The sequence below is a fragment of the Aulostomus chinensis genome, chromosome 22 (genome assembly GCF_037954235.1).
Source record: "Aulostomus chinensis isolate RoL2024-O1b breed Wild chromosome 22, RoL_Achi_v1.0, whole genome shotgun sequence".
NCBI classification, from domain to species: Eukaryota; Metazoa; Chordata; class Actinopteri; order Syngnathiformes; family Aulostomidae; genus Aulostomus; species Aulostomus chinensis.
This window is the reverse complement of record NC_141341.1, coordinates 5,445,001-5,466,424: the sequence shown is the minus strand read 5'-3', so window position 1 is coordinate 5,466,424 and position 21,424 is coordinate 5,445,001. Positions and strand designations below refer to the sequence as shown.

Sequence of the window (21,424 nt, the reverse complement as noted above, 5' to 3'; positions counted from 1 at the left end):
ATTTGGATCGATGTGAGTACAAACTTGTGGTTTATTATTATTTATTAAATACCTGTTTATGTTGAACAAGCATGATGAACACTGGTTAATTTTATTCATTAATTTTTTTTAAATTTTATTTATATGTCCTTTTTTTTCCACGTAAAACTCACTGCCCTGCAAAAAAAAAAAAGCTAGACTATCCACAGTTGCAGTAACTTTCACATGTGGCTGTTCCTCCGACCACCACAAGATGGAGACAAAGACTTGAACTTCATCGGGGGGTCTTCAGAGTGTTGCGGTGCAGCTGATGTGAGGTTCCCACCGCAGCCTCACGCCACCTTTAACCGTCTTTGTGAATTTGTGCGTGGTTGTCAAACGTGTCGTTCCGTCTTCCTGTCTTTCACACCACCGCGTGAAAGCGTCGCTCTTCATTCACACATGCAACTCAGCTATTTTTTTTAAACTTTTAATCAAACTGGTGACTTTTTATCCCACCCATGTGACTTTGAGTCCGATTCCTCTTTCTTTTTTTTATGTCGAAGATATGAGCAAGTGAAATGAGATTATTACTTACGTCCAGTTGACCAGATTTTACTTCGCTTCGATCTATTATTAAAAAAACGTTTTTTTTTCTGAAGAGGAACTGGCCCTACGTGCGCGCGCGTTCGTCTGGGGTGGGCCTAGTTGCACCAAGGCTTCCGGAGGCGCGCTCTCGCTTCTTGCTCAGCAGCCGGCTTCCCCCTCCGGACACCGATCCATCCCTGTCCCAGTGCGACTCACTCCTCCGTCAGCAGCGTAACAACAAATTTGGTCCGGTAAGACAACTTTCTTTACAATATTTGATCTGTAACAAGTCAAGTGTCCCACTTGCGGGGTGTTTAGTTTGTTGAGTTGTGTAACTTCTATGTCCGGTTTACTGGATAAAACTTCTTCTTAGTGTACTTCTCTTACATTAAATAGACTTGAAGCCTGTGAAAGAGTCTTGACACCCCACTGAAAGAGAGACGAGCCGGTAAAAGGAGCCAGAAATGAACCTCTTGAGAGTTTTTCTTTTTTAGCAGCCCGCAACTCTTCTTCTCTCTGTGTGAAATATGTTGATGTCAGGGTTTGTTATTATTGGCTCACTTCGGAGTTGACACTGTCACATAAAAGGAAGTTTGGAGACTAGTTCGTGAGAACTTGTGTATTTATCGGTTGCGTCTACTTCCACGCTTTGGCTGAAATCAAACTGCTAACATTGCAACATCCAAAATAGCTGATTACTTTAGATCAGGCCTGTTGGTTGGAGGGTCGTCCGACAGGTCAAAGGGTCAGTCGTAAAGATGATGTGCGCTTCACTCTTGTCCAGCCTGTGGTGGACATGTTCCCATCCTCCTCATGTGGGTGAGGATTGTCATCTGGTCAGCTCCAGAAGCGGCGCATTCCTCCAGTTAATGGCACTGTGATTCATTTGGCAAGGCGCCCACAGGAAGCCACCTTGAGGAAAAGCCGGGGCTGCTTGTATCCGTCATGCATCCATCTCTCCGAGGTGTTCCCAACACGCCGGGACAGCTGCAGGTGGTCACTCCTTCATCATGAGACCTGAGAGCTTCAGAATAAATCTCTGTTCGCAACACAGATTTCAAATGAGGGGCAGAGGTGGGGTGAGGTGGTGCTGGTGCTGCTGGTGCTGGTGCTGGTGTGTTTGTGTATAAAGGAGTTGTCGTGGAATTTTAAGGGTCGGATGGAGGAAAAACACGATTAGGCTGTCCAAGGCCAGACTTCATCACTTCCTGTTTCTTTACGAGGTCAGTTCCTGTCTTTAGCCTTCGGGGCTAGGCAGGAAGGAAGGAGGCGTGGTTGGTAATGGACGGTACCGTCACACACTTTTCCCACAAGGCAGCTGAGGGTTTCTTTTGCCCGATATGAGCGGCAGCATTAAAAAGTTTGATGTTGGCACCCTTGGATGCTCATGGGCGGGGCTGCAAGTGAATCACCTGACCTGTGGGTGTGTCTGCTTCTTGATGTTCCCGTAGAAACGGGCCCTTAGTGCTTGGCATGACTATATAGCCATGTGTGCCTCTGTATCTGGAGGATATGACCACATCATGTGGAAACAGGACGTCCTGATGGCCAAGGCACCTTACTGTTCCACCCCCCCCTCAAAAAAGATTCTCCCCCTCTCCTGTTTCTGTGTGTGTGTGTGTGTGTGTGTGTGTGTGTGTGTGTGTGTGTGTGTGAGGGTTCAGTGACAGCGTGCTTCCCATTGTCCTATCATCCCTGCCCCACTCACACTCTGCATCCTGTGGGGCTTCCTGCAGAGAGAAGGAATGGGGCGCGAGGCGAGAAGGAAAGGTAAGAGGAGAGCGAGGGGTTAGGAGGAGGAGACGAGAGGAGATCTGGTGTGAAAGTGCAGAAACTCCGAACAATCGTGTGTGTTTGTTGTCCTGCGTTTTCGCGGTGAATTCCCCGCTGGGAGCAGCTTATCTGCAGTCCACTGTGCAGGAAAGGGTGTGTCGCTTGGATTTGGGTGTTAGGCAGCGTGATGATGGAGGGTGGTGTTATTGTGATTTTGTGAGTCCACAGAATGCAAGCTAATGCTTTATGGGTCCGATTTTATTTGCTTCCTTATATTGTTCAGTGAATACAAATATACTGCATTGTTTGCAAAGAACATATTAATGTAATATCAAACTAGACCCCCCCCCCCCCCAAAAAATGAAGTAAATTTGTGGTCACTGAAGTAATAACTTCTAAAGTATTTGTTATATTCTATCCTCCCCAGGGCCAAGATGGATGCCCTTCGCTCCTCTGGTACCACAGGGAGCTTAGACTCACAAACTGCCTCACCGCTAGTTAGCTTAGCATTATAAATGATAGTGGATGGGCAGGTTAGCATACCTCAGAACATTGCACATAATGACTTTTGGCAGAGGTATGCTAACCTGCCCATCCACTATCATTTGCAACGCTAAGCTAACCAGCAACCACCTGATCTCTGTGGCTCTCAGCTTCCTAGTGCACACACAGAGGAGAGGAGGGGCTCAATCCTCCTGTAGCTCTGGGGGAGATGGACAAGAAGTGCGTGACTTTACTAAAACCTTCATGTCTGCTCTCGCAGGGATTACTCCTTCAGTTGGAGGTAAACCTACTGAAATCAGCAGAGGAAAATTCACACAAACATGAAGGCAGACTGAAGCTAAAAATTTTGTGGCGACAAAAAAAAAAAAAGAAGAAACCCCACCAATGGTAGGAGCTTTGAAATACGTGCCAACAAACCCTTTAAAACAAAGTCCTTCTCAAAAAACTGGCAGGGACGTGAACACTTAACGCTCAACATCTAAACATGTCAAGTATTCATGCTGTGAAAGGGCCCGTTGTTGTGAGGTGTTGCAAGCCAACACCACACGTTTCCCCGCCAGAGGAAGCAGCGACTCTCTGACGCTCATGTAGTTTCTCTCTATAGATCCGCCAGGTTCCTATAAAAGAAACAAAGAAATCAATCACTCAATGTAGTTTTGAAACTGCTGACACATTTTAAGTCTTTCTTTTTGTTTTGTTTGAAGAGTCAATGCCACTTTGTAGATCATTGCATCAGTTTTGTTTGGTTTGTTTGTTTTTTTTTTAAATTTGGTATCATTCCATAAAGCAAATGAATAAAGTTGCATTTTATGTCAGTGTGAGTCGCTTGTCGTTGCATTTTGGATCTGCAGGGTCATGAGTCAAGTGAAAGTTTATGTAAACGGTGCGAGACCACAACAAACGCTATCCCGTGAAACTTCACAAATGGAGCAGATCCAAACCAATAAATTTGATTTCATTTGATACTTGAAAAATGCCCCTCATTTCCTTCAGAAGCCTGCGCTTGGCCGATGAAATACTGCCCCTGAACGCCCCTCAAACACCGATTGGCCTTGTTCAGTTGTGATTATTTGATCCATTTCATCCAGTAACACTTGGAAAAGTCAAGAAAAGACATGACAACGGAGGGTTAAACCAGAGGTTTGCAGGCTCAGCCGATGGACGTCAGATTTACTTTCATACCTGGGAGCTGAACTTGCACAGGAGTGACTGAGGCGCTCCGGTTGCTGGACGGGGGTGAGGCACATGGGTGGGTGTGTGGAGGTGGTGCTCCTCCTAATTTGAGGAGACACATCTGAAATGCAAACAAAACAAAAAAAGGGAGAGGATGGAGTTTTTCTGATATTTTGGGGGTCTGCAGATTCTCCGGTGTTGCAGCTGGTTTTGCAAGATCAAACACCATCTTGTCAGGTTCAAGTTATGCATTTGCGTCCAAACCACCTGTGGTTCGGATCAATCGGCGTCCTGTGAGGAGACTTGGGAAGGTGTTTCTCCAGGGAGAAGTCCTCACTTTTCTACCGACAGGCTTTGGCTTTTTACACGAGTTTGCAACCCGATTGGTTGGTTCTCCCGGGATAATCAGAGAGAGAGAGAGAGAGGGGTGGGGGTTCATCCAGTCACCTGCCAAGTATTGTTTTCAGAACCGTTCCTCCAGGCGACTTTTAGATGGTTCCATTGAAACAAACCACCAGATGCAAAGAATTTCTGTTGTCCCTACTGTTCTATGAGTTGTTGTTTTTTTCCCCGAGCCTGTGAATGCAGCAGTTCTACTCATCAGTTGCTATTTATGTAGCACCACACCTTCTGTGTGCAGAGAGGAAGGACCTGCACACAGACGTTCTGGTCAACAGGAACCAGGCAGAGCAACAATAAAGGGCTGCCTGACAAACACACTGTCTGTGTGTGTCTGTGTGTGCGAGGCTGTGACTGTTTGGTCATCCGCCGTCTTACATCTCCAAAAACCAGAGAAAGTGGAGGTGAGTTGAACCGATTGGAGGGAGGAATTCTTGGCTCCGTCCGTCTTCCTAAAGTCTCGGTGAGCGGCCGGCGATGGAGAGAATATGAAGGTTATTGTTGTTGGAGTTGGGCAGGGGAGGAGACAAACAGCGTTGTGTTGGAGTATTTGTGCGGCTGCAGCTGCTTTGTACGTGTGTGCGTGTGTGCGTGTGTGTGTAGACACTGTCCTAAGTTTCCAGGAAAAGGGGGGAGCCATCAGAGGGGTGGACAGGAAACTCTAACAGGGCTAACTTCCTGTAGCTCTCCTGATGGTCGACCTGATAGTGAATGAGTGTGTGTGTGTGTGTGTGTGTGTGTGTGTGTGTGTGTGTGTGTTTGTGTGTGTGTATAAACGTCTGCGTACCTAACATTTTTTTATGCTGCTGTGAAGATGGAGAGGAATTTCTGAGAATTTTCTCTCATGGCTGGAACAAATCCCTCTTTTCCATTTTGAAAGTGAATTTTTTTTTGCTGTTGTGTGTGTTTTTTTTTTGTTTTTTGTTTTTTTTTTTTGTCGTTGGCCAACGTAACCTGTATTGTTCTTCCTGTGTGTGACTTCCCTCACATTCCTCAGGAGGCGGGGAGGCTGCCGGCTGGAGTTTAGTCAGCTTGAAAAGTTGCCAGTTTGAATCCCGGGACCGCTCCACTATCAGTGACCCCTGAGGTTAGGATCATGTAGCTGAAACCAGTTGGATCTAGTTTTAGTTCTCGGTAATAAATCCCGCCTCCATCAGGTTTAACCGCTCAGCGACGCTTTGGAGGCTGTAGTCAGCTTTGATCTTTCATTGTATTGTAATTCACTGAGAGGTGATTTTAAGATTTTGTCCACTCCGGTTTTATCAGGAAGACCTACTGTCACTCAACACACCCTTACAAATGGTCATAAGTTGAATCTAGAACAGAAGGTTTAAAAAAAAAAAAAAAGGTAAAATTTGTATCTACTGCTGAACGTTTCACACTCAAAATGAGCAAGTTTCCAGGTGGCGAGCAGCCTGCTCCAGGAGACAGCGGAATTCCAGCTCCCTTAGCATGAGCTGAGGCTGAAACTTAATTCAACCCCTGATTTCTGTTCTGAATGAAGCCGGTGTGCTGCGTAGGGAGGCTGGCTGTCCGCTGCTGCCTCACGCTTCTACGGACTCCCTGTCACCAGGCAGAAGCTCCAGAGAGACGCTTTTACACTGAATGTGGTACCGTCTTTACTGGAAGTTATTTCCTCCTGAACTATTTGGCAGCAGTTCTCGCTTTTGTACACAAATTTTATTGAAACAATGTTGATGGCTCAAAACTGGAAGTGTGGTTTGTGCATTGTCGCACAGTGACACAATGATCTTTGTGAAACAGGCTTTACATGGTCAGTGGCTGTCACCGTGTCGGTTACCCCTGTGCGGTGGTGACATTTACAGGTCTATTTCACCACACACACACACACACACACACACACACACACACACACACGCACACAATCAACTGATTCCTTTCTGTATCCACAACTTGCCTTCAACTTTGCCTTAATTCACACCTTAAAGCTAAGCTTAACCAGGGAATTAGGTACGTTGCTGCTTTTGGACGACAGGTCTTTGGTCCTCATGAGGACTAAAAGTCTTGAAAATGTAAGTGTTTTCTATCAGAAAAGATGTCTCTCTGTCTCCCTCTCTCTCTCACTCTCTCTCTCTCACACACACACACACACACACACACACACACACACACATACGCACACTGCTGTTGACCAAAAAGGAGGTTTGTTAGCCCTCCTCAAAACTGCACAGTTAAAAGGGAAGTGGCTAACCTCACATCTCTTTCTCACTCTCCTTATCGCTGTTCTTTTTTTTTTTCTAACTTCTCTCCCCTCGTGTCTTTTTTATTCAGGCTCTACAGTCTCTTCTTCACGTGCATTCCTCTACATTTTCACAGCCGACTCACCCTCTTCCCCTCTCCTTCTCTTCTCTTTTTACCAGTGGCGATGGTGATTGACAGATGATCTGACAGAGGAAGACATCAGGTGAGGAAAAGTTTACTTTCTCCACCCTCCTGTTTTTTACTTCCACCTCCCCTGTCGCTCCTCTTCCTCCTCCACCAGCCCGAGGGAAGTTAAGTTCAGTGATTGTAACTTCTCTTTGTGTAGTTCTCTCTAGTCTCTTCTCACTGTAATGACCCCCTGGCGTGCCGCTGTTGCACTTCCAGCGGCTTCGCTCACATATGATGCAGAAAAGAGGTCTGATTGATTACTCATGCCAGTCCTGTGACGGTCCACCAGACCAGTGGTGCTGAAAAGACTCGGTTCAGCTGCGCGGTTCGGTTGATGTGTCATGCTAAGCTAATAACTGGTGTTCATTTTGCGACACAAAAACCCCGATATGTTACTTTTGGCTCATGCAGATTTTTTTTTTTCCCCCCACAAATTTTTGGTGCAATTCCCAGTGGAGTTTTAAGACTTTTATCATCTGCTCCCAAAAGGCGATGACTGTCACAGACATTCTTCTTGCTCATTTATATTGACCCAATATATATTGACCCAATATACTGACCCATATCATCCCCAACAGCTACAACGCAACAAACAAGTTGATTAGCAGGATTATCCTCATCCTCCGGGGCTACACGAGGAGTTACTCATTTGGTTGTTACAAGAAAATGTCCAGTTACCAACAAAATGACGGGGTTGTCGTTTAAGATTGTACACAGTTGTTAGCGAGTTGAAACATCTCTGACTTTAAGGTATAGAATGAACTTAGGTCATGTGAATGTGTGAGTCTGCGTGTTTTATAAAATGATCGTGGCGAAAGTCTGACACGAATTCCCCTGAATTGCACTCAGTTAAAAAAAAAAAAGGGGGTTCACGCTGAATTGAGGAATTTCCACAGAGAAAAAAAAAAAAAAGTACATCAACCTCCCTTGAAACCAAATGTGAAAAATTCTGTTTAAATAAAAGAGTCATTTATTGTGTTAATTTCGTTTGTAATTTACGGTAAATATTTGATGCACGCGAGCATATTTTTGCACCTTACACCAAAGCGTTCTGTTTTAAAATGTTCTCTGAGGACATGAAGAGCAGTCGGGGAGAGTCGTCACGAAGCTCTAGCTCGATGTCTGTTTATCGTCATGTATGCAGACGAATCCCTCAGCACCTCCCTTCATCTTCCTGGACGCCTCAAACTAATTAGGTGCTTAATTCTTTGACTCGCTGAACGGAAACACTTGCAGTCATTTGCGTGTACTAACTAGTAACTCAGGGGTTTACAATGCTGAACTACCTGTTTACTTTTCAGTTCATGATAATGTTCAACTAAACTAAAAAAAAACACGATGCGTAACGATTACAAGGAAGGCGCTGCTGGACCTCGACGTCTGTTTCTCCATCATCGGAAACTTCCGAAAATTATTTGAACTTTTGCTTTGAGCTTTTTTAACATTGCTACATGAATTTCATTCGGGTATCACCAGACGTGTCCCTCGTAACTACCAAGACATGACCTGGTTATCCCATGAATATTATAGAATTATTACCCCTTTATTATCACGTAATTACAGGGCAACCGGCCGGCACTTTTAAACAGACTTTTTTGAGTTCGTATTTCATTTTCTTAACCTTTGTTGTGTCTCAAAACAAACTCACGCTTATTAACCCTCCTTCTCTACGAGATTAAATCAAATATCAGGCAGTTTTGCCGTGCTCCTCGAATAATATACCTATATTTGTGTTTTTGTACTTCTTTCACAGACACTGTCTCTGTGCTGGTTATTATGGGGTGTGCTTGTTGCAAGCAGAAGAAGTCCACCAAAGCAGCAGCAGCAGCGACAGCAGCAACAGCGTCAGCAGCGACCATAAATGTTACGGATCTGTCTCCTAGCAACGTAGATGGGGGCTCGTCCGGAGGCTTCAGTCAGGGCCGTTACTGTCCCGACCCCACACAGGCCATCCCAGACTTCAACAAGGGCTTCTCCAGCACCATCTTCCCCACCACCAACCCACACCTGCGGCCTGGAGTGACAAGTACGGCTCTTTCTGTCTGTGTGTACGTGTGGATGAGATCCAGTTAAAATGGCCTTGAAGAGAATGTGGAGATAAAAAAACAAACAAAAAACCACTGTATCGGCTAAGTGTGGTTGAGGTGGAGATGCAGAGAAATGAATCCTGTTTTCATTGTTTCATGCTGTCTAATTAGACCTCTGCTCAGGTTGAGGTTGAGAGTAATGTGACATCATGATGAAGCCTGATAAAGGTTCTCAGTCAGCAGGTGCCACAAAACGAATGCCACCTCACCGATGTCAGTCAGTCAGTGTCGGCTCACACCGAGGCACAAGATGACTACATATATATATATATATTTATATTTATATTTATATAAACGCCTTTCTGTGGGTGCACCAATACTTTGGGTTCGTGCCATCCTAAGAATATAACACGCCAGATCATCAATGAATATGGTCGGAGCAGGTGAAGTGAAATGTTCCTGTCAGAAACATTCTTTCCTTCTGTTGGATCTCTTAATTTGTTTAAACTTAAAAAAAAAATAGTACATTAGTGAAAAACGATTAGTCCTTTCTGTGTGTGTGTGTGTGTGTGTGTGTGTGTGTGTGTGTGTGTGTGTTTGTGTGTGTGTGTGTGTGTGTGTGTGTGTAGGTGGCGGAGTAACTCTCTTCATCGCTCTGTATGACTACGGCGCTCGCACTGAGGATGATCTCAGCTTCCAGAAAGGAGAGAAATTTCAGATCATCAACAACACGTGAGCACAAACGCGGCTGGAAGACGATCCCATCTGTTTACACGTGTGCCACATTGACAGTGAAAGTCTTTGTCATTATGTTGGGGGTGTGGGGGTGTGTGTGTGTGTGTGTGTGAGGGGGGGGGGCTAGAGGGCTTTTAAATCATGCCTACAAATGTGTTGACGGAGGTGTAGTTTGTAAGTTTTAAAATGAGCCAACACCAGTCTGCCTCCTGTCTCTTTCCTCCATTTTTGAGTGTGAGTCAGCAAAATGTCTCATTAATATCCCCGGTGAGTATTTTGTAGCGTAAAAGTAAAAAAAAAAAAAAAAAACACAAAAAAGAACTGTTCTGTTTTGATTCGCTGGTACTATACAGGGACAGCGCAGTAACATGTTGAACTGTTGAGGCTCTGAGTATGAACTGAATGTCTGCAAGACTGTGTTCTCTCGGTTGTTCCTAATGTGCGGCGCAGTGAGGGTGACTGGTGGGAGGCTCGGTCTCTGGATACTGGGAACGCTGGCTACATCCCTTCCAACTACGTAGCTCCTGTTGACTCCATACAGGCTGAGGAGTGAGTGTAAACCCGCGCGCGCGCACACACACACACACAAATGCACACACACATGAACGCACGCATACACACACATACACAAACGCACACATGAACGCACGCATACACACACACACACACACATACACATAATCATTCAAACATAAATCCTAAAATTAGGTGGTCTGGTTTGAATGTGACTGCTCTGGTGACCTGAGGTTTGTTCTCATGGCGACAGGTGGTATTTTGGGAAGATGGGACGGAAGGATGCAGAGAGACAGCTGCTGGGCCATGGCAACCAGAGAGGAACTTTTCTCATACGAGAGAGCGAGACCACCAAAGGTTATGAGACCACACACACGTCAACACATCTGTGCCCGCTGTGAGGACCTCCACTGATAAAATGCATTCTCAAGACACTTCCCTGGGGCTTAACCATCACAGCTACATGCTAAACCCAACTCTAAACTGAACCTAAACCTTTTTCTAATTCTTTGAAACGGTGGAGAAACTAAAATGTCCTCGCTGCTGTAGTTTAAACCTCACACAGAGAAGAAGCTCTCATCCCTCCCTCCATCTCTCCACAGGTGCTTACTCTCTGTCTATCCGAGACTGGGACGACAACAAGGGAGACCACGTCAAGCACTATAAGATCCGCAAACTGGACAATGGCGGCTATTACATCACCACGAGATCTCAGTTTGACACGGTGCAGCAGCTGGTGGAGCACTACACAGGTACACACACTTACACGCACCATCACCTCGTCTTCGTCACAGGGTGGAAATGTTTGAGTTGGGTTTTATTGCCTTGTCTTTATTCCCTTGTCCTTCCTCCTTCTGTCTCTTGTACTTTTAGTGCCACTGTCTGTGACACTTTGCTCAGATGTGGTCAAACAAACAGCATTCATACACCCACTCACTTCCTTTGATATCTGTGAATGTGAATCTGCCCCCTAGTGGCTGATGCTGATATAGCACACAGTATGCAGTGTGCACTTTACATGACACTGTCACCAGTAAACCAACAAATTCAGACACATTTGACACCAGTTTTTTGTTCAGAATTCTGCCACTCAAACTTTTGCGTCTGTGTCATTGTGCTGAAGTTTTTAGTGTACTTGTCAGGGTTTTTTTTCTTTGTCTTGGCCGCGTTTGTCTGTTTTTATTTCTGTTGTTTCCTTTTTGTCTGTGCCCGTCTGTTTTCTCTCTCGTCTCTCTCTCAGAGAGAGCAGCGGGACTGTGCTGCCGTTTGATTGGTAGCTGTAAGCGGGGCATGCCTAAGCTGGCCGACTTATCAGTGAAGACCAAGGATATGTGGGAGATTCCTCGTGAATCCCTCCAGCTGATTAAAAAACTTGGCAACGGCCAGTTTGGAGAAGTCTGGATGGGTAGGACTGATGGGAGTGTGTTGCAGGGGAGGCTGAAGGGGGACAGCAGGCAGCAAACCTGGATAGAAATGTATTCAAGCTGTATATATGAGTCACCTGCAGCCTATCTTGCACCGTGAAGCTCTCTGTGTTGCTCAGATCGTCGTCTGTTGCTGCGACAGAATATATCTGTGAGCCAGCTGACACACAGTAATGCAGCAGAGAAACGAACCTTTAGAATGCTTGTTTGTGATCAATTCAAAAGTAAACTAAGGTCCAGGTGTGCAGCGTAGTTCCCTTCCTCCCCTGCTATTGCATGTGCATGCATCATCTCACCTCATCTCTTCGCCACCCCCACCCCCCATCTTCCTTCCATCTCCACCCTTTTCTCCCACTCACCACCACCCACTCCTCTCTCTTCATTTCCTCTGCCTCCACCCTCCTTGCCCCCCCCCCCCCCCCCACCAACAGGCATTAACGACGGGTTGTGTTATTACCTGACCAAACCCTGTCCTAACTGCACCCCGCTCACCTTGGGTCTCGGGCGGGATGCCTGGGAGGTACCCAGGGAAATGCTGGCCCTGCAGAGGAAGCTGGGGCATGGCTGCTTTGGGGATGTGTGGATGGGTGAGATTGACACCGCCAACCTCTAACGCCCTCCGCAGGCGTAGAGGCAGAACTGTCCGTCCAGTGTCTGTCATTGTCCTCTGGCAATCATTGATAGTGCTAAATATCTGGCTATGTCAGCGTGTAACATATAAACAGAAACAGAAATACATTCATCTCAATAAATGGCATTTTAACTGGAAGGATTTATTTCAAATGACTCCAGTTCTAAGTTTTCTTAACGAAGTGCCAGTGTGTTGAGTTTCTCCCTTAGCCAGCCGAGCTCCGCCTGTCCATGTAACTCAGGTGCTGCTGTGTTGATGTAAGATGAGTGAATCTCCCTCCTCCCTCCTAATATAACCCTGTATTATGTCATGCATGCCTTCTAAAATAACATATGTCATATGCATGCATCAGGAGTTTCACTGTGTGTGCTCATTACAGCCCTCTACCTGTGCCTACACAACCATCGTGTGTGTCGTTGTGATGTGTGTGGGTTTTTGTGTCGCCAGTATGTATGGAAAGGCTTATTTGAATGAAAGGAAAATAGTATACACGTACAGTATGGATGTGTGTGTGTGTGTGTGTGTGTGTGTGTGTGTGTGTGTGTGTGTGTGTGTGTGTGTGTGTGTGTGTGTGCCGGAGCATGCATCCATGCAGAGTGTGTGTGTGTGTGTGTGTGTGTGTGTGTGTGTGTGTGCGCATGTGTATTAACATCCCTCGTCTGTATGCTAGGCATGTGGAACGGCACCACCAAGGTAGCGGTGAAGACTCTGAAGCCAGGAACAATGTCCCCCGAGGCCTTCCTGGAGGAGGCTCAGATCATGAAGAGGCTCCGTCATGACAAGCTGGTGCAGCTCTACGCCGTCGTGTCTGAAGAGCCCATCTACATTATCACCGAGTTCATGAGCCAAGGTACCGGCTGTCATGCCTGTGACATACTGTAAATAAATACAGTATGAGTCACTGCCGTTAGGTGGAGACCTCTCCGACTCTGAGGAGAGAACTCCCTTGAAACGGTAAACTTATGAATATGAGACATGCAACTTGGTAAAACTAACAAACTTCACAAAACCGCAACTGCATTGTCCCCAAACTTTAACACTGAAATAGGTTTTTTTGAATATATATTTGAACACACACATGTTTTGAAATGCCATAATAAAACGACATTTTAAAGGAACGCACCGGCTTTTAGGGATATGCGTTTTTGTTCGTCATTTTTCGAGACAAACTAGCCGATAGATGCTCTTCTTTGCTCTCTGCAGCTCCAGACCCCCAAAAGATGGCTGACTGCTAGTTAGCTTAGCCTCGCAGCGGGGTGCAGGAGCATGCTGTCTCAAAAACCAGAATCATCTTTGACATCTGCGCTCACAAAAAAACAAACAAAAAAAACAACGTTATTTTTTTATTTTATCAGCTGCGCAGCATATTACTCCTCTTTCCGGACTTTCCCTACAGAACAGAAAAAGAGACGGAAGTGAAATTTAAAAAAAAAGAAAATCGTGGTCGAGATGATAGTTAATGATGATGAAAAACGAAACAAAGGCTTGAGGAAGATTTTGTAGAGGGTTGATGTTGTGATCAGGCTGATTTTTCTTAAACTAGGAGAGCAGAGTTCAAGTCCTGCGCTTCACTGCAGGGTGAAATGGAGAATTCCTTCCAATCCCGGGGATTTTCTGTCTTACTGTCAGCAACAGCTTTGCAGAGGTGGGCAGGTTTGGAGATAGTGTCATAAATATTTCTGCACAAAAAAAAAAAAATCTGAGAAAACTAATAACACTGCAATCAGCTAGAAAGTTTTTTTATTTTCAAGTCATGTCTTTATTTATTTATTTATTTATTTCTAAGTGTATTTCATGGAGACAATGCTCAAAAATAAAGATTTGTATTTTCATTAAACCATTTTTCATTTGGACTCCCTTGAACTAATGTTGTAGATTTGCAAATCCAAAAGTTGTTTTTTTGTTTGTTTTTTTTAATTGTGAATACAGTTTTTTCCAGTGTGTGTGTGTGTTTTTTTTTTTTAATTGTGGCTTTCATGTTTCATGTGGTCGGGATGGGACCTGCTCTGAAAGAGGAGGTGATATCATGAGATAAAGACGTGAGAGTGAGCAAAGAGGCTTTTTTTTTCCCAACTGTAGTCTCTGATGACACATTCACTCTAAGAATATAAAAGAAAAACAAAACAATATGAACGTGAAACAACAAGCGTGCAGGACAATGAAAGAGAACAGGAAGAGAAGAGAATTTCGGATTAATTAAGAATATGAATGTTTCATATCATGGCTCAGGACACTCATTCTGTATCCTCAGGTGGTATTTTGGACATAGAAAGCAGATGCACGCAATCCAGGACCTGCCGAACAAAACAAAAACCGAATTATTTAGCTTAACTCAACGCTGTCCAATGGGGATGTTTCTGTCCGCTCGATTACACAGTCGATCGACAAAAAGAACTCTCAATCCTTCAAAATTCAAGTGGTGCAAAATTTAGTGTCCTTGCAAAGGAAATAGGATTATTAACTGAAATATTTCACTCACAATGAATTTACACCAGTGCTCCTTAATATAAATTCGACTGAATTATTTAGTCCTGCGCGGGGTCATGTATCGGCCAACAGATGTACAGGAGGATGGAGGGACTCATTACGGTGTTACACTCTTTCCCTCTCAGGAAGTTTGCTGGATTTCTTGAAAGATGGGGAGGGGCAGAGTCTGAGGCTGCCTCAGCTTGTGGACATGGCTGCACAGGTTCGCACAACAAACCCACACACACGCACACACACACACATATATAGATACAGATACATGATGATAATAAGGTAGAAAAACACACTCTCTTTGCTGTGTCCAGATTGCAGCTGGAATGGCGTACATTGAGAGGATGAACTACATCCACCGGGACCTGAGAGCCGCTAACATCCTTGTAGGAGACAATCTGGTGTGTAAGATTGCCGACTTTGGCCTGGCTCGGCTCATTGAGGACAACGAGTACACAGCCAGACAAGGTAACTGGATGTGATATTAAGTCGAGTGTGTGTGTGTGCGTGCGTGCATGCGCTTGAGAGAGAGAGAGCTCCGCTAGAACACCGTGATGATTAAGAGTATCTCCCTCTGCCTCCATGCCTATATTTTTATACATAACCTCCCCTAATTATATGATTATGCATCTTCACTGTGTTGCCATGGTTTCAGGGGCGAAGTTCCCTATCAAGTGGACGGCTCCAGAAGCTGCACTGTATGGACGCTTTACCATCAAGTCAGATGTCTGGAGCTTTGGTATCCTTCTAACTGAACTCATCACGAAGGGACGTGTGCCGTACCCAGGTACTGGAGGAGGACTGGAGAGTGCTTCATCTGCTTTATTCTCTCTCTCTCTCTCTCTCTCTCTCTCTCTCTCTCTCTCTCTCTCTCTCTCTTTCCCTCCAAGCTGATGTGTTCAGCATCAAAATATGAGCAAGCCTTTGCAGATGACAGCAGAAAATCAGTTTACTCACTGTGTCACTCCGCGGGAGACGGACACGTCCCTCATCGGTCCTAATCACCTGCAAGCTCGCTGCGTGGATTAGCACAGAAATATGTTTCCACATTCCTGGTTTCACTTTATTTATATCGATTACTCTTTTTAATTATTCAACCATCAGCTGCTTTAATTTGCAACACATTAGTGATACACTGTTGCCGGACTAAGAAGTAGTCATTAGATTTGAGGTGCACGTCGTTTTAACTTTAGACATTTAAAATGAAGAACTGATGCTTGATAGTATCATCTTCTTCTTTTTTTAAGGATTAAAATAGTTGTAACCCTTCCGAGAATGAAAAAAAATCAAGCGATTACAGTACAATGTGATGTACTCTTTATTAGACCACCCCGGGGATAAATTGTCAGCAAATCATACAGTGTCCCAGTATCATATAATATTTCATTGAATGTCTATTTATCGTGATGAAGTCTTACCCTGACCCATTTATGGCAAAACGTATCGTAGATTTTTGCAAATATTCAGCGTGGGTGTGTGAAGATAGACCATCCATTTCCATTTTCTTCCGCTTATTCCTGCTAAGGGTCGCGAGGGGGCTGGAGCCTATCCCAGCGGCTACGGGCGAAAGGCGGGGTTCACCCTGGACAGGTCGCCTGAAGATGTACATCCATGTTATATTTTATTATTCCTCCGTGAAACTTAGCCTAAAAAAAAAATGACTTCCTAAAAGTGCAAATAATGTTAACATAGTTCACCACATACCTGTGGCAGCTCACATTCTTACGGGGATGATTTATAACGATACATCCTGGGCGATGTGATGCGGCCCTAACGGCAAACCCTGATCCACACCAGGACTAAACACAAGACGGATAAATAAAATCCTAAAAGAGAGAAGGCTTTCTACCAGTTTATGGCTGTTTTATATTTCAGGGAAGCCACGTGTGAACAGGTTAATGAGTGTGCCTCCACTCGACTCTGCACATTTTATTAGAAATACTTTGAAGCTCAAAGCAGTTCATAAAAGCAGGGAGAAATATTTTGTGTTCTTTCATCCATCTTACAAAGAGATTTTAAGTTATTTTCTTCCAGTATATCAAGTAATGTCAGCAATGTCATTCATTCACTGTTTTGATGATATCTTGGTGTTTATACTTCTTCTTCTGTTGTCATTCTCCATTGCTACATACTTTTTAAGCGAAACCTCTCTCTCTGAACCCATTACACCCCCCTCCCCACCGCATCCCTTTAGGCATGAACAACCGCGAGGTGTTGGAGCAGGTGGAGAGGGGCTACCGAATGCCCTGTGCCCTGGGCTGCCCCGCCTCACTCCATGAACTGATGCTGCAGTGCTGGAGGCGGGAGGCCGACGAGAGGCACACTTTCGAGTACCTGCAGTCCTTCCTCGAGGATTACTTCACCGCCACGGAGCCGCAATACCAGCCTGGAGAAAACCTGTGACCACACACACACACACACACACACTGGAGAGACAAAAGGACTTGTACTAAAAGGCGTGTTGTGTTTTTGTCGCACACATATTGTACATGGAGACAGCACGTGAATATAAAGAAAAAAACATATCGTAATTGTTTAAGAACAGTTTTTGGTATTCGATCACTGCAGAGCGTTCGGGACGGATCAGTCAACCACACTGAAGAGCAGACTTGGACCTCTGCAGGCCTTGCAGTAATGTTGCTTTACTCTGTAACCATGACAACAAGGAACTGGAAGAAGATGTAGATGGTTGTGTTGGGGTGGGGGGAGTTGAGTTGGTACATGATGTGATCAGCTGCCATATATGTTCAGGTCCTTTGATTCGTGGCTCGGAGAGAAGCGTTTTAGTGCCTGTGATCAATATGTTGATGCCGTGAGGATTGCAGCTGCAACAGGTAGTCAGGTGGTGGAAGTCTTAATAAAATGACAAAAATGAACCCAGTGAACCTGCGTGGTGTCTGAATAAATGATTTGAAGACACAGACGTGCTTCTCTGCAAGATTTAAGTGAATGTCTGCTCACACGCTACCTAAACAGAAGTGTTATTTTTCAGTCTTTATGTATTTAGGTTCCCCCCCCCAAAAAAAGAAGGCTCCATCACCTGTCCAACTGATCCAAGCGGGTAAAAATATGGTGAAATTACAGGCTTTTTTTTTTTTTTTTAGATTTGAGTGCCTTCAATACTGTAAATCAGAGAGATGGTGAGGGGGGAATGCTCTCTGTTTGTCTGATTGTCATGATCATTGTGTATCAACTGTCCCTTTGTTGGTTTAATTTAACATATCTGTGCATCACAAAGACCTCTATATCGAGTTCGCATGTATACGGTTTCATCCATTGGGAGGGCAGGTTGAACATAAAGGGAAAATGGTTTTTTTTGTTGTTGTTGTTATTATATCTTTGTGAGAAGAATGTACCTTTTATGCTGAGATTCCCCTGTCATGGTATTTTAATAAAGATCAGATATATTTGGTAAAGGCATCGTCATTAATGATGTTTACCTGCGGTGTACAGGAGGGAAGTGACCAACTACATAACTTCATTCACGGAACACGATGTACTCTCTCACAGCAGCAGACTGTCAAGTAACAGAAGCACTGTGAAGAGTAGTAACACTAATGACAGGAACATCTGTGAGGATTTAGAGTAAAATTTAACTTAGCTTCACAAAGAGCATGCTGGGAAGTTTCAGGGCGACACAACTCAGGAAGTGGAGTGGCCGGCTTGTAGTCGAAGTTTTGCTGGTCTCGATCATCGGTGTGTGAATGTGTGAACGAAGCAACATCGTAAAGCACTTTGAGCGCAACAAAGCTCACAGCTGTCAGGAGAAGAACAGCGTGGCAGCATGGGGAGGTGGTGCTGGGGTCCAGGCGCTTCCTCGCTCTGGTAATCACCACCGCTGCTGCCCAGAGGGGGCGTCAAAGTCAAGACCAACTGAAAATTCATCGTCGTGGCTTTAATTTGATTATAATTCATCCATCCATTTTCTACACTGCTTATTCATTAAGGGTTGTGGGGGTGGGGAGGTGGATTGTATCCTAGACTTCTGGCGAGAGGCGGGGTTCCCCCTGGACGGGTCACCAGTCCATCGCAGGGCCAACACATAGAGACAGACAACCATTCACTCACACAGTCACACCTACAGTCAATTTAGAGTATCAATCAGCCTCGTCCCCTCTTTGGACTGTGGGAGGAAGCTGGAGTACCAGAGAGAACCCACGCAGGAACAGGGAGAACATGCAGACTCACACAGAAAGATCCTGTGCTGGAGCCGGGGACTCAAACCAGGAACCTTCTTGCTGTGAGGCGACAGTGCTGACCAGCCCTGATCATAATTCAGCTCTCAAATTGCATTTCACATATTTAGGAATTATCTTGACTTCATTTCACTTTTCTACAGGATGTTGTTGGCTAAGAGAAGGCAAACCAAATCCAGTTCTATGAATGTTTTACATGGTAGTTAATCAAACGTTGAGTATGCATCAGATGACACGTCTCCTCATCTAAAGGTACAAAACACTTTTTTTTTTTTTGCCACCAAAACAGCTCAAGAATATTGTCCTCATTCATGCTTGTCATGATTGATGATGATTCAACATGTATCAAATAAACAGGAGCTACTATTCACGCATGCTTTTGACCGATTTCATTAATTTCTGTTGAATCTTTTTTTCTAAAGTATAACACTTCATTAATTGAGGCAACGCACACACTTTAGGCTGCTGATACATCGCAACAATTTCAATGACTTGCTGTTGTTACATAATATAAGTAATTGTGACTCAGAAGCAAAATTTTTATTCTTAGATTTATGTATTTGTACTTTCATCTGTTTTGGGAGAAAATGGGTGAAAAGATGAATAGTTATTAAAAGAAATAATGTGTAAAAGCTTATGAAGGTATGATTTAGAGAACCGGCAGTTTTGGGTGAATTCTAATGCTTTCCTACTTTCCGAGAGTCTAAATGACCTGGAAGACTGTTTTATTGTATTTGGTTTCACTGACTTTGAAAATGTAAGGAGTTGAATATAACTTTTGACCATTTTTGAGCAAAATAAAATGTAACTGCACACTAGTAATACGCTACATTTGCCTCAACAGAACATTAAAATTGACCTTACAGCCGTCCCTTTATGTTGTAATATAAAACAGCCTTCCTTCAGTGGACTACGACTCCCATAGTTCCACAGGTGTAAAGTGAGGCCAGCTACGGGTGCCCGGATGGGTTTGACAAGCAGGCACGTTGGAGAGGCACAGCGGAGACTGGGGCGCACCAGAGACAGAGAGCTGGAATCGCAAAGGCGCACGGTCGATCTTCGCCCCGCGCAGACTGGGGAGTCCCGTGCCTGTCACGGAGCACCGGGCTCGAACGCGGTTATGACAGCCCTCCACCCCCACCCCAAGCTGAGAGGAGAACTGTAACCCAGCGTCCTTGCTCCACGTTTCTTTAAAAAAAAAAAAAAAAAAAAAAAAACTCCCCACCTTTTTCGCTTTGTGGGTGCAGATATTGAGGAGCGGTTCTCAGACAGGAGGAGACAACGTTCCCATGAATGTGGGAGGACTATCTCCCTCCGACGATGACAGGGAAATGCTGCGCGCTGACGCCTGCAGCAGTCAAGGCAACCCGGGCGAGGAGAGGAGCGAAGCAACGCCACTGACAGCCCCGCCAGCCTGCGTTGACACCGCGGCAGCGCCTGCAGACTCTCTCGGTGAGTCCCGTGTACACAAATATGTGTTTACTGTCCGCGGCGGCCAGCTGTGCCGCGCACCTCTGGCTGTTTAGTTTCATATTAACCTCGTCGCTGCTGTTCACGGGAAGGAGCTCTGCGTGCGTACCGCTCGTGCCGCTGGGTCATCTGGGCTTTTCTGTGAGCATGCAGCGTGCAGTGCTGGTGTTTAAACACACACACACACACACACACACACACACACACACACACACACACACACACACACACACACATACTGGGGTTGCAGGGAACCCTGTGTTCTCAGGGTTTTTATTTATTTAAGAAAACAACAACAACAACAACGTACTCACCTATTACCCTCATTAGTAGCACTGAATAAATATATACAGTGACAATATGGAGCACATCCCTGCTGCTGACACACACACACACACACACACACACACACACACACACACACACACACACACACATTTTGTTTTTCTGTCTCCACAGTTTCTAATGGTGAATTGAGACCAGAGGTTTGACTGTGAGCCAGCTCCTGGTGATGTTAGCCTCACACTCAGGACAGGAGACATCCAGTGGAGGTCTCCATCCCATCAACCCCCCTCTGACTGTCAGGGTAGTTCACAGGACACAGCCTGCAGTGGCAAGTCTTTAGCCGGAGAGACGCACTGTGGTGGTGATTATCTGCTCTTGTCTGTGGTTCAGAGGGGAGGAGGGTGAGGAGGAGGAGGAGGAGGAGGAGGCTGGAGGGAGGGAGGAAGGGAGGGAGGGAGGGAGGGAAGGTTGACAATGGAAGATAAAGTGCACAAGAAAGAGAGGAGAGTGAGAGGAGATGAGAGGGAGAGAGAGAAGTCAATGTCAGTGTCTGGGCAGTGACAGTTTGTTATTTAAGGGCCCCTCAGAGACGTGCACAGGCTTTAGTGCAGGTGCAGTTAGTATGCAGAGTGATGCTGCGTCTGTCTGTCTGTCCGTCTGTCTGTCTGACACTGGTACAGTCTCACTCAGAGGGACTTCTCTTATTGGCGCGTCCACTTAATGAATAATTTCAACCCCAGTGAATGCTGGAATGAAAAGGAAATGGCCTCACTTTGGCATGCAGCCACTGTCTGTCAGACTTGTCTTGAGTGAATGTCCTTGTGTGAGTGTGTGTGTGTGTGTGTGTGTGTGTGTCTCTGTGTCAGAGAATGTGAACAT

General features: G+C 45.2%; 2 protein-coding genes across 8 annotated transcripts in view; both read left to right on the top strand.

Moving 5' to 3' along the window:
* Window positions 1–536: 536 nt before the first annotated feature.
* Window positions 537–18,001, top strand: yrk (Yes-related kinase). 5 transcript variants are annotated; one of them, XM_086192404.1, is made up of 14 exons: window positions 537–797; window positions 6,777–6,820; window positions 8,540–8,812; window positions 9,443–9,545; window positions 9,999–10,097; window positions 10,315–10,418; window positions 10,664–10,813; window positions 11,302–11,466; window positions 11,917–12,072; window positions 12,787–12,966; window positions 14,729–14,805; window positions 14,909–15,062; window positions 15,250–15,381; window positions 16,789–18,001. In XM_086192404.1, the coding sequence occupies exons 3-14, from the start codon at window positions 8,563–8,565 to the stop codon at window positions 16,995–16,997; spliced, it is 1,779 nt and encodes a 592-aa protein (XP_086048530.1). In that variant the 5' UTR covers window positions 537–797; window positions 6,777–6,820; window positions 8,540–8,562; the 3' UTR covers window positions 16,998–18,001. The 5 variants fall into 5 exon arrangements, with proteins under 5 accessions (XP_086048530.1, XP_086048528.1, XP_086048526.1 ...); XM_086192402.1 differs by lacking the exon at window positions 11,302–11,466 and having other exon boundaries at window positions 690–797; XM_086192400.1 differs by lacking the exon at window positions 11,917–12,072 and having other exon boundaries at window positions 690–797.
* A 1,769-nt stretch (window positions 18,002–19,770) lies between these two features.
* Window positions 19,771–21,424, top strand: part of ahdc1 (AT hook, DNA binding motif, containing 1) — a 19,237-nt gene continuing 17,583 nt past the window's right edge. For 2 of the 3 annotated variants that reach the window (XM_086194023.1, XM_086194021.1), the window contains exon 1: window positions 19,771–20,242. The gene's annotated coding sequence lies outside the window, so the exon portion shown is untranslated. Of the gene's footprint in view, window positions 20,243–20,874; window positions 20,907–21,424 lie in introns of those variants that run through there. The other variant, XM_086194022.1, reaches the window with a different exon arrangement.

Coding starts and splice junctions, on each gene's coding strand:
- yrk (XM_086192404.1), top strand. CDS start 8,563: ATGGGGTGTGCTTGTTGCAAGCAGAAGAAGTCCACCAAAGCAGCAGCA. Junction 11,467..11,916: donor GTTTGGAGAAGTCTGGATGG/GTAGGACTGATG, acceptor CCCCACCAACAG/GCATTAACGACGGGTTGTGT. Junction 14,806..14,908: donor TTGTGGACATGGCTGCACAG/GTTCGCACAACA, acceptor TGCTGTGTCCAG/ATTGCAGCTGGAATGGCGTA.